The sequence below is a fragment of the Stegostoma tigrinum genome, chromosome 38, assembly GCF_030684315.1.
Source record: "Stegostoma tigrinum isolate sSteTig4 chromosome 38, sSteTig4.hap1, whole genome shotgun sequence".
NCBI lineage: Eukaryota > Metazoa > Chordata > Chondrichthyes > Orectolobiformes > Stegostomatidae > Stegostoma > Stegostoma tigrinum.
This window is the reverse complement of record NC_081391.1, coordinates 4,580,817-4,593,755: the sequence shown is the minus strand read 5'-3', so window position 1 is coordinate 4,593,755 and position 12,939 is coordinate 4,580,817. Positions and strand designations below refer to the sequence as shown.

Here is a 12,939-nt window from a genome sequence, read left to right as displayed (position 1 = left end):
TGATCCAGAACATCTGAGTTCATGTCCTACCCTAGGTCTTGATGGCAAAGGAAGGTTGTCAACATGGCCAAACAGGGTACTATCAATCAGCAAATCCTTGCAACACGGTGGCTAGAAAGCTACAGCCTCACCTATCACAATCTATAACTCTAGACTACAACATATAATGTTACCATACAACTCGAACCCCCTTGAGGGAAGTGCAACCATACAGTAATTAGAAGAGGCCCTAATGGGTGAAGGATCTCACAAAATGGCTGTAAAGAAAGGAGTATAGTGACCAAAGATCACGCTTCACATGGTGACAAACAGTGTGGACAGATATTGAAGGAGTTTAAGCAGTTGAATACCAGATTGGAGAAACAGGAGCCCAGGAGCTGGTCACACCCCTGGATTGTCTCCAAAGTCACATGCTGATTAACATCTGGATGCATGTGCATCTGTAGAACTGCTCACATTTGTGGGACATCAGAGTTACACAAAAGATAGGACAAGGCTCTGCTGAAAAAACATTTCCTGAACCAAAACAGATCACAGGATGAAATTAAGTGGATGGGTATTCTGCAGGAAGTTGAAGGGTGTTACACAGATGATGAGGTCCATGCAGGAAACTGAAAGGTAGGACGTCAAAAACAGTGATATCTAGATTACTCTTAGTGCCACGGTACCAGTGAATACGGGAACTACAAAATCCATCTGGTTAATGCTAGTTGAACATAAGGTGCAGAACAAATTGTTGCAGATTCCTGGGGTGGGCAAGACGTGCACAAGGTGGGAGGTTGGAACTCTCACTCAGAAGTTAACTATGCTGTAAGGGAGTGTTTAAATTAATTTGATAGAGTGAAGGGAACCAGGTTTAAGCATCAAAGAATCAAGGTTAACTGGAACAAATGGCATGTGAATAAAGATTCATTCCAAAATAGGAGAGATCAAAACAGGGACTAATGCAGAGTGTTTGGAGCTCACATTTATAACGGCATGGGAGTGATTAACAAGTTTAGTGAGTTAAAGTCATCATTTGGGATTACGATATAATGACAACAATGGAGATCTGACTCCAATCAGGGAGGAAATAGAAACTGGTTCCTGTTTTCCACCCAACCTATACTGTCCCTGCACCCTCACTGTTCCACGCTCAGGGATGAGGAAGCATACAGCACAGAACGAGACTACTTGCCTCATTGTGCCTATGCTGATTCTTTCAAAGAGCAACGCAAAAAGCCTCAGCCCACTGCATTTACCAAATCACTCTGCAAATCTTTCCTTTTCAAATATTTATTCAGCTCCATTTAAAAAATATTAATGAATCCACTTTATGGAGCATGTTTCAGCACAGAACAACTCACTGGGTTAAACATATTCTCCTCACCTTCACCTCTGGCTCTTTAGCAAATTATATTAAGTCTCCATTCTCTGGTTACCAACACTTCTCCCATTGGAAGAGCTTCTACTTTACAACTCCATTCAAACTCTTCATCAATCTGAACACCTCTATGAAATCACCCAAAATCTTTGCTCCAAAAAAATACTTTCCAGCCACAATCACCACTACCTAAAAGGACAAGGGGGGGCAGTTACCTGCAAGATCCTCTCCAAGCCATTCGTGCTGACTTAGAGATACATTACCCTTGATATGGTGCTTCTGGGTCAAAATCCTAGGACTCCCTCCCTAATAATGTGGGGGTCTACTTACTCTCCAAGTAATGCTGTGGTTTAAGAAGGCAGCTCACCACCACCTTCACAAGGACAATTAAACATGGGTAATAAATGATGGCCCAGCGAGCAATGAATGAAGCAAGCGAATGAATAAAACAAAGAACAATCCCACCTTCTCCAGTTTTTATATGTAAGTCCTTCAACCCTAGCACCATTATAACCCGCATCCTCACTGAGCACGTGATACCTTCCCTAAGCGTGGGGTCCAGAACTGGACAGAATACTCCAATAGTAGTCTATTTGTGATCTATAAAGATTTAACACAACTCTCTTTTTACTGCATTAGTTACATACCAATTGTGTTTAAATAAATGCAGGTGGTGGATATGAGCTTGAGATTCACTTGAGCCCCTAAAACACAGTCTAAAACTCTAGAGTTTTCTAAAACATCGAATTCTGCAAATAAATCGACAAGTGTGTAATGAATGGCTTCGTCTATCCTCCACTAACTAGCTTTCTGGACTATAACACTCCTTGTCTCTATTTATGAGAGGGCACTTCTGCGAAGAACAGAGCTTCATCAACACAGTTTCCAACTTGCAATCTTTACCTTTCAATACCACGAGAAAACCATCATCTCCAAGTTTTCTTCAAGTCACATGATATCCTGACATGGAGTTATTTCATGCCATTTCTTCATTGTCATTGAGTCAGAAACCTGGTATTCCCCACGATAAAGCATTCAGTGAACCATCACACAAGCTGCAGTGCAGCCAGGAGGAGGTACAAAATATTTAGGATATTTAGGGCTGGGACATCAAGGGTACATTGCCACATCACACACCAGGAACAATACAAATATAGTCCTACCTTGATGGGCTTGTTACTACTCTGTAGATGTACATCTCTATTCAATGAATTTGAGGAGGTTCTATTTGAGAATCCTTGACCTATCTGCAAGGGGGCAAGAAGCAAACAAGTCTTTTAAAGGTTTGGAGAACTGCCTGTTTTTATTTCATAGCTTCTTTTAACAACCAACTACAAGGAGGTCCAAGAGGGTGAAGAACAATGGCATCCAAACAGGTTCTAGATGAAGAATGGGCTCAGGACCTGGTGACTCTTGTTATGTGCGGTAACTTTACCATTCCAACTTGGAGATGTATTGCAGTGGCCCTTCATTGTTGCTGGGTCAGAAACTTAAAGTCGCATTTTCACTTCAAGGATAGGAATGCTGGTGGAATGGAGGGAATAGCAGTTGGGAATGAGGGTTTGGGACTGCTCCTGGGTTTGAAAGCCACCACAGAGGTGAACCAATATTTTGGAATTTTGATACTAGAGTCCAATTAAATAGCACAGATCCAAGTTTCCTGTCCTATTCAGAGTGCCTGGTGGGCTTTCAAAACACATGGGTCAATGGGAGACCTTCAGGGCTGAAAGAAGCAGCAGGGGGTAACCGTTGGGGGGATTCAATATAGAAGCATCTTTTCAACAAGATTTTAAAATCTAAACATAAAACAGATGAGGGGCAGAAGGTGGTGGAGAGGACAGTCAGGAGAAGGGAATCCAGTGACAGCATGGTCACTGACACACAGGGAGGCCGGGAATATCTGTTAACCTTCCCAGGGCATCTTAGACTGGATGAATGCCAACTGTTTGTATGGCTCCCATGTGTTGCTGGAATATTGAAGGCTGACTGAAAAATCTCAAATAACCTCCTTTAACCCTGGTTAGCAAGGCTCTTAATGACTAACTGGATGCCTGGCAGGCCCCCAAATCCACATCCACAAAAAGAGGAAGCCTGGGGAATAGTGTTGGATACTACAACAGGTCTATGTTAGTAATTTTCACTTTTATCCAGCAGAGCCGGAATGTCAGCCACCGAACTTCCATTCTGAAAACTCTACAACGCAGACCATAGGTGTTCCAGAAGCTATCTCAGGAAGACTTTGCAGAACAACCAGGGAAGGATGCGATAAAGCTGTTATTGCTATCTCTAGTGGTTGGGGAGTTTAGGATGTGGTGTGACTCCTTTCCAATGTTCCTGATGCAGCCTTGTCAATAACAATCACACTTACAGAACAAAAACTAAGATGCTCTCACCTTATCACAGTTATCACTACTTTGTAGATAGACATCTCTGCTCAATGAGTTTGAGGAGGTTCTATTTGAGAATCCTCGATCTGTCTGTAATGGGACAGGAAGCAAATAAGTATTTTAAAGGTTTGGAGAACAGTCTATTTATGTTTTCACTTCACAGCTTCTTCCAACAATTAACAGCAAGCAGAGCCAACAGGGCAGAGTACAAGCAGCATCCAAAAAGGTTCTCGATAAAGAGTGGACTGCAGGGCCTGCAGATTCTCACTGCATGTGACAGAATTCCCAGAAATCACACTGATGAAGTCTAGGCCCAAAATTAGGAGCAGTTTGAAACTTTTAAGAAAGATGAACGATTGCAGGGGTTTCACACTTAACAGTGAGACATGCTGTTTATATTGGTTCACTTATGAGGTTCATCTTCCTGGAATATATCTAAGGCGTTTTAACTCAAATTAGTGCCTGTAGTTAATGGTGCTGTTGTCTGCTATACTGTCTGCAGGAGACACTGCAGTATTTTATTAAACTCACTCCCAGAGTACCTCCCAGTCTTGCAACCTCATTCACAGAAATCACAACAGCACAACTGCCTTTGAATTAGTTTCTGAGTCCCCACCATCCTGATTTGGAAATGTATCACACAGCTCCTCCGTTATCACTCCAAATGCCAGGATGAATCCACCAACACCCACCTGGACTGTTACAGTTCAAAAAAGCAGCCCAGCGAACCCTATTCAGGGTAATTAGCAATGGACAGTTGATTGATTTCAATCAGACCAGCTCAGTACAAACCAAGTGCATTTCTTTTATATAAAATGTGTAGCTCATGGAGGAGATGTGACAGACAGCAGGTGACCTGGTGCGAGTAGCTTCTAGGGAGTGCATGAGATCAAGGGTCTTATTGAAAAATTCAACACCATGGTTCTAACAGGGATATTAAAAGCTACCAAAGCTGAGGAGAAAATGGACAACTTTTGTACCTGCCCTTGTTTGTCACACCCAATCTCTCAATAAGACTCAAACCTCACAAATCCTTTCATAGCCCACAAAAATACCAGCCAATCAATCAGAGTCTTCCTGGCCTTTCATTTCCCCCTCAAGGAATTACCATCTTTCTGATGAAGGGTCTAGGCCCAAAACATCAGCTTTTGTGCTCCTAAGATGCTGCTTGGCCTGCTGTGTTCATCCAGCTCTATGCTTTGTTATCTCTACCATCTTTCTGTCATATTTTTACATTTAAGTCAAAGACTTGGAGACTCAGAAGGCCGTACGTCCAGCAGGTGACCCCTAATAACTGTATCATCTTATTATAATAGCTCTCTAAGGCAGAATTTAACTCAAGCAAACATATTAAATGCAAATAAAATATAACAATTAACTCATAGGAATACAGGGCTTAAAAAGAACAGGCCGTTTAGCTTTTGAGCCTGCCCCAATAACACAATAAATAATCTATTTGTAATCTCTCTTCACTTTCCTTCCGCTCCCAATTACCCTCAACTCCTTTATCAAAAATGTATCTAACTCCATCTTGGATAATTTTAAATATCCTGTGCCTTCTGGACGACTGAATTTCACACCGCTACTGGCCTTTCGAGAGAAAAAAAAACTCTCTTGATCTCGGTGTCAAAGAGACCTCTTTTATGATTAATATGTATTTTCTAGTTCTAGTCTCCTTCACCAGAAGAATCATCTTCCTAATATCCATTGTCCTGCATTTGATCAAGGTCTTATACATTTCAATGATTAAGGAACATGGAGGAGTAATGGTAGCATCACTGGACAAGGTAATCCAAAAACCCTAGCTAATGTCCTAGATTCATTTGTTCAATCCTGGGCGAAATGAAAATTGCATAAAAATCTGGAATGAAAAAGGCTGGCCTAATGGTGACCATGTAACGATTTTCATTGTTGCAAAACCTCATCTGGTTCACTTATGCCCTCTGGGGAAGGAAATCTGCCATTCTTACCAGTCTCGCAAAGAGGTGACTGCAGGCGCTCAGCAATGGGGCTGACTCTTAACTGCCCTCTGGGCAATTAGGGGTGGGTAGTAAATGCTGACCTAGCCAATGACACCCACACCCCATGAATGAATAAGAAGGTCAGCCATCATTCTTTGGCCTCCAATAAAGGCAAAATATTCTGGATTCTGGAAATCTGAAATGACCACAGAGAATGCTGGAGAAACTCAGCAGATTTGGCAGTATCTGTGTTGAAATGAAGCAAATGTCTCGAATCCGCTATGACTCTTCTTCAGAACTGAACCATTTAACAGATTTAACGTGAAATCAATTGTTAATTTTATACCTGAGATGAACAGTTATTTATTAAGCAAAGCATTCAAGGGATAAGGGGCAAAGGCAGGTTTTTGGAGTTTTAAAGACCAGCAATAACCAGCTGTTTAGTGGCATAGACTCAAGGGGCTGCTTGACTTACTTCTGTATCTAGGTTTCTAATGCAACCTTGTTAGTGTCAATCAAATTCCAAGAAGAAACACAAAAATTCTCTTACCTTATCATTGTTATCAGTTGCGTGCAGATAAATATCTCTATTTATTGAGTTCAAGGACATTCTACTTGAGAATCCTCGATCTGACTGTAATGGAGCAAAAAGAAAACAAGTTTTATAACTGTTTGGAGAACAGGACACTTATTGATTTTTCCATTCCTTAGCTTCTTCTAGTGACTGTAAATGGAGCTAATTGTATTTGACAGCACCGACCGACACTGTCTGTTAATGAAGGACAAATAGGCCACTACTGCAGGAAGTGATCTCAACATTCATACTCACATTGTGAACTTCACCCAGTTTTAAGGTTTATAACTTTGATGAAATGCCAGGAGTGGGTATTTTTGATTGGTGGGTATAATTTATTTCCTTAGCCACTATTCATGCATTAATGGTTAAAACAGGGAATAACATGTGAAAACAATGGATGTCAACATCAGAGAAGCACACACATCATTGCACAGAGAGCAGAGCTGGCATTGACAACATGTTCGCCAATTGGAATAACACTCCATGCCAGCAACAGAAATCTATGGCATTTAAGCATAAAAGGATGCTGCTACCAGTCCTCTTTCCTTGATTGGATCTTAAAGCTTTTATGGATTTACAGTGATGAGGGATCAACCACTATTGAGCCTTACCAACAAGTGGTTCTCATTTTAACAAGATGCAGTTTATTGCATGTTAGTAATTCGGTACAAGTTACATTAATACTCAGACATTCTTAATGTGTGGTCATAGGTCTACAGTCTATGATATTCTAAGATGAAACTGGGTGGAGGATAATGCAGTCTTTGTCATTAACCCTTTCAGAACCATTAACTAAACAACAAAAACCAGCCAGCAACTCTAACAGGGCAAAGGAATAAGCAGTTTGCAGTCAGGTTCTGGAGAACTCTGTTGTGCAAGAATTCATTCTGATGCAGTCTATAAATGGCTTTAGAATTCAGTGTTTGGAAAACTCACACCTCAACTCCAACACTTAGTAGAAGAGCAAACTAGTCCACAAGAGAAATGAAACTAGCTTTTAAAAAATGGACTGCTGATTTATTACTGCTTGATCTTCCTTTCTTGATACTGACAGGCCGATCTTTTCTGAGACTCATCTCTTAGTCTCACTGAGACCTAGCGTTGATTTGAACTTTAAAATTTTGTCAACATTTCCAACTCAATTGAAAACAGAAACTGCTGCAGCAATACAGCTGCCAGTGATCAGTAAGTGCCATTTTCAACTGGCCAGCATCAGCTTTATCTCAAGGGTTAATACACAAACATGCTTACCATATTGTGCTTGTCGCTAGTCTGTAGGTAGAGATCTCTGATCAGCGAGTCTGAAGAGGTTCTATTTGAGAATCCTCTACTAGTCTGAAATGGGACAAGAAGCAAAAAAAATGTTGAAAGGAAGAAAAAGTGGAAACCCAGGAAATGTTCAGCAGATTACAGAATCACAAAATTGTCACAGCACAGGAGAACATCAGCTATTCTTGCTCTCCTAATGAGCAATTCATATGGTGCCATTCTCCTGTCATCTCCCCATAACTCTGCACATACTTCCTTTTCAGGTAATTGTCTAATTCCATTTCAAATAGCTCAATTAGCCCAGCCTTAAGCACACTCTCAGGCTGTGCATTAACCACTTGGTGCATGAAAATGTTTTTCCTCATATCACTTTTGCTTTTTTGCCAATTATTTTAAGTCTATACCTTTTCATTCCTAATCCTTTCATAAAAAAGAACAATGTCTCTTTGTCGACTCATCTTAAATGTCATCAGCTGCCGAATGGCAGCAGCATCTCTGGAGAAATTAGGCAGAGTTAACTTTCCAGGTTGATGCCCGGTTGCATTGAGGAAAAGCAAAGGGTTGGAAGCAGTAAACCAAGATCTGGGGAGACAGCAGGGAAGCAGAAAGAAGAAGGGAATGATTTGTGTAGAGGATGTGGTCAAATTCTGCAAACGAGTAACAGGAAGTACTGGAGATCATTCCTTTTATTCCGATGGCATCTATTATCAAAATGAGGGTCTGCATCAATGCACTAAATTTATTCCCACAGCAAACTCTGCCACTGGCAGCGTCATAGGGCACCTTTATCTCACATACAATGCCGAATGGAACACAGATCGTGCAGTTACTTCATTGTCCTGGGTCAGGAACATATAACTCCCCTGATGCCATGAATTGTAAGAACAGAAGTAAGCATTGCAGCAAATCGAGTCTGCTCCACCATTCAACGAGTTTGTGTCTGATCTGATAATTTGCAGGTCCATTTTCCTGCCTTTTCCCCTGACCCCTGATTCCTTTCCACATTAAAAATTTGTCAACCTCAGCCTTGAATTTAAAGAGGTAATTCATGACTCTTAGCAAAAATACATCCAGTGAGGAAGAAAGATTTTAAGAGGAATAAACTAACCATGGCTAACCAAAGAAGTCAATGGGAGTACTGAGATGAAAGAAAAAGCATAGAAAGAGGCTAAAAATCTTCGATTGCCCAAAGACTGGGACAAATTCAGAATCCAGCAAAGGAGGATGAAAAAAATAACAACGAGAGAGAAAATAAGCTGCAACAGCAACCTAGTAAGGAATAATAAAATCTGACAATGAGATTCTTTAAAAAAAAGAAGACAGAGGTCAAAGTAAACATAGACCTTGAGAAAATAAATCTGGGCAGAAAGTTATGGGAATCAAGGTAATGGCAAAGGAGTTAAACAAATATTTTGAGATAATACAGTATGGAGCTGGAAGAACACTGCAGGTCAGGCAGCATCAGAGGAACAGGAAAGTTGACATTTCGGGTTGGACCCTTCTTCAGAAATGGGGGAGGGGGAATGGAGCTCTGAAATAAATAGACAGAGGAGGGTTGAGGCTGGGGAAGGTAGGTGGGACGCTGATAGGTGAGTGCAGGTAGGGAGTGGTGGGGATTGGTCAGTGAGGTGGGAGGAGGGGGAGAGAGATGGGCAGGTTGTGTCAGGTCAAGGAGGTGGGAATGAGAGGGAGGGTTGGTCGTGGGATGAGGCCAGCGGTGGGGAGATTTTGAAACAAGTCCACATTGATCACAAGATGTGGAGCTGGATGAACACAGCTGACTAGGCAGCATCAGAGGAACAGAAAAGCTGATCTTTTGGGTCTGGACCGAAATGTCAGCTTTCCTGCTCCTCTGATGCTGCCTGGCCTGCTGTTTTCATCCAGCTCCATACCTTGTTATCTCAGACTCCAGATCAGCAGTTCCTACTGTCTCAAAGAGCACCTTGAGACCTTTGGGTTGTAGGCTCCCAAGGCGGAAAATGGGGTGCTGCTCCTTCAGGTTCTGGGTGGCTTCATTGTGACATTGGAGGAGGCCCAAGATGGACATGTCATCCAGGTAGTGGAAGGTGGAGTTGAAATGGTTCACGACTAGAAGGTGTTGTCATTTGTCGCAAACAGAACGCAGGTGCTATACAAAGCGGTCTCTGAGTCTCCGCTTGGTCTCACCAATGTAGAGGAATCCACATCGGGAGCAACGGATGCAGTAGACCACATTGGCGGATGTGCAGGTGAACCTCTGTTTGCTGTGGAAGGTCTTTTTGGTTCCTTGGATGGAGATGAGGGGGCGGTGTAGGGGCAGTTTTGCACTTCCTGCGATTACAGGGAAAGATGCCAGGGTGGTGGGGCTAGTGGGGAGTGTGGAGCGGACAAGGGAGTTGTGGAGAGAGCACTCCCTTCGGAAGGCAGACGGGGTGGGGAGGGAAATATATCCTTGGTTGTAGGGTCAGATTACAGGTAGTGGAAGTGGTGGAGAATGATACGTTGAATCCAGAGGTAAGTGGGGTGATACATAAGGACAAGGGGAATTCTGTCTTTGTTTTTGTTGCAGCGAGGGGATGTGAGGGCAGAAGTGCGGGAAATGCAAGAGATGTGGTCGAGAGCATTTTCAACCACTGAAGGTGGTGTGGGGAGGTTGCGGTCCTTGAAATAAGAGGAGATCTAGGAATTGTGGGAGTGGAACACCCCATCTTAGGAGCAAACATGGTGGAGGCGGAAGAATTAGAAGTAGGGGTGGCATTCTTGCAGGAAGCTGGTTGAGGAGAGGTGTAGTTTAGTTAAATGTGGGAGTTGGTGGGCTTGAAATAGATATCGGTTTTAGGTGGTCACCAGAGATGGAGACAGAGAGGTCCAAGAAGGAGAGAGGTATCAGAGATGGTCCAGGTGAACTTAAGGTTGGGGTGTAAAGTGTTAATAAAGTTGATGAACTATTCAAGCTCCTCGTGGGAGCATGAGGCAGCACTGATATAGTCATACATGTAGTGGGGATAGTGCCAGCGTAGCTGTGAAAAAGGAACTGTTCCATGTATCCTACAAAGAAGCAGACATACCTTGGGCCCTTGCAGGTTCCCATTTGTCTGTAGGAGGTGGGAGGAGTTGAAAGAGAAGTTGTTGAGAGTAAGGACGAGTTCAGTTAAGTGGATGAGGGTGTTGGTGGAGGGGAACTGGTTGGGGCTGTGGGAGAGGAAGAATCAGAGGGCTTTTAGGCCATCTGAGTGGGGAATGCAAGTGTACTGGGATTGGATGTCCATAGAGAAGATGAGGCGTTGGGGTCCAGGAAATTGGCAGTCTTGGAGGAGGTGGAGGGTGTGGACGGTGTCCCGGACGTGGATGGGGAGTTCCTGGATCAAGGGGGAGAAAATAGAGTCAAAGTAAGCAGAGAAAAGTTCAGTGGGGCAGGAGCAGGCAGAGACAATGGGTCAGCCGAGGCAGTCAGGTTTGTGGTTTTTGGTTAGTAGATAAGAACGGGCTACCGCCAGGGTTGGTGGATGATGAAGCTGGAGGCTGTTTTGTATCAATCCTTACAGTGAAATATGCTTCAAACATACCATTAATACTAAAGAGCACAGGGAGGAATTAAGTACCATCACCATCATTAAAGAACAAGTATTAGGCAAACTAATAGGGCTAAAGGCAAAAAAGTAAAAAAAGAAGCTACAGACACAGTGGATGTATTAGTTGTAATTTTCCAAAAACCCTTGGAATCTGGAGAAGTAGTAGAGGATTGGAAAACTGACAATGTGACATCCCTATTCGAAAAGGGACGGAGGCAAAAAGTGAATAATTATAGGCCAATTATCCTAACATCTATCACAGGAAAAATATTGGAATCGATTATTAAGGAAAGCATAAAGGGAACTATAATTGACTAATTTATTAGAGATTTCCGAGGACGTCTGAACCAGAGTGAATCGAGGGGAACTAATAGATATGTTGCAAAGTACCTCACGAAAGGTTAAGTTGTTAACCATGGGGCTGAATGTAGTATAATGGCATAGAAGAGATTTGCCTAATGGGCAGGAAACATCAGTGGGGAAAGGGGTTCTTTTTCAGATTGGTGAGCTGTAATTAGTGGTGTTCCACAGGGATCAGTGCTGAGACCCACAGCTGTTTACAATATATATTAATGATTTGGAAGAAGGAAGTGAATGTACTGTAGCCAAGTTTGCAGATGACTCAAAAATAGATGGTAAAGCAAGTGGTAAGAAGGACACAATTTACCGAGAAATATTGATAGGTAAAGTAATTGGGCAAAAAGTTGCCAAGTGGAGTACAATATAGGAAAATGTGAAGTTCCTCATTTTGGAAGGAAGGAGAAAAGAACAGTATTTTTTAAACAATCACATAAGAACCCGGACAGTTTGGTATCTAGTGAAGCTGTAGACTGTTTCTTTAGGGCTGCCTTCAAAATTTGGACTGCTCTTTCAAGCAGACCATTAGATGATGGATGGTATGGAGTTGTTCTTATATGAAAAATACTATTTAACTTTAGGAAGTGCTCAAATTCCCTGCTGTTAAATGATGGACTGTTATCTCTGACCAACATTTCCGGGAGTCTGCATATTGCAAAAAATGTGTGCAGTTTTTCTATCACTGTCCCCATGTTTGATGACTGAACTCTATGCACACCCATCCACTTTGAGTGGGTGTCCACAATGACTAAGAACATTGAATTCATGAAATGACCTGTATAGTCAATGTATAAACGAGTCCAGGGTTTACCCAGCCATTTCCACTAATGTGGGGGTGCTGCTGGGGTAACTTTTGTCCTTGTTGGCACTCTGGGTACTGCCCTACCAACATGACTATGTCTGCATTCCATCCTAGCCACCAGACGTATTTCCTCACCAACATTTTCATTTTGGAATCCCCAGGATGATCCTGGTGGAATTCAGCCAGTTTCAGGCAGTGATCCTTTGGTCAGGACAATCACTCTTGCTCCTCATAATCATATGTCATTCTCTACTGCGATCTGATCTCTTCTGGTTCAAAAAGATTTCCATTCTGGCTGTGATGGTTCTTTGGACTTCCCCCATCACCACCAACTGGTTCAGTTTTGCCAGGGCTAAATCTTTCCACCTCCACAGTCTGATACTGTCAGCTGCGACAGGAAGTGTATCCAAAAAATTTAAAACCACTATGGACTATTCCCGTGGCAGTATTATCAGTGAGGTATCTGCCAGCAGGAGGCAGCTCAATGCATTCTGCATTTGCTACTTGGCTTCCTAGACAGTGTTCAATGTGTAATCACACACATTTAAATATTTGAGCCTATTGTTGAATTCAGGCTGAAGTTATGGGCTGCACTGTCTTGTCCTCTCTAAGTAGACCTAGCATGGTTTTGTGGTCTGTTATTATTAGGAATTTACATCTGTAAAGATACTG

At 42.4% G+C, this 12,939-nt stretch overlaps 1 protein-coding gene across 6 annotated transcripts in view; it reads right to left on the bottom strand.

Moving 5' to 3' along the window:
- The window catches only part of triobpb (TRIO and F-actin binding protein b), a 285,020-nt gene that overhangs the window by 170,045 nt on the left and 102,036 nt on the right, over nt 1-12,939 (bottom strand). For all 6 annotated transcript variants that reach the window (XM_059640825.1, XM_059640826.1, XM_059640828.1 and 3 more), the window contains 4 exons: nt 7,540-7,623; nt 6,262-6,345; nt 3,757-3,840; nt 2,527-2,610 (listed from right to left, as the gene is read on the bottom strand). In XM_059640825.1, coding sequence (XP_059496808.1) covers nt 2,527-2,610; nt 3,757-3,840; nt 6,262-6,345; nt 7,540-7,623 — 336 coding nt within the window. The remainder of the gene's footprint in view (nt 1-2,526; nt 2,611-3,756; nt 3,841-6,261; nt 6,346-7,539; nt 7,624-12,939) is intronic.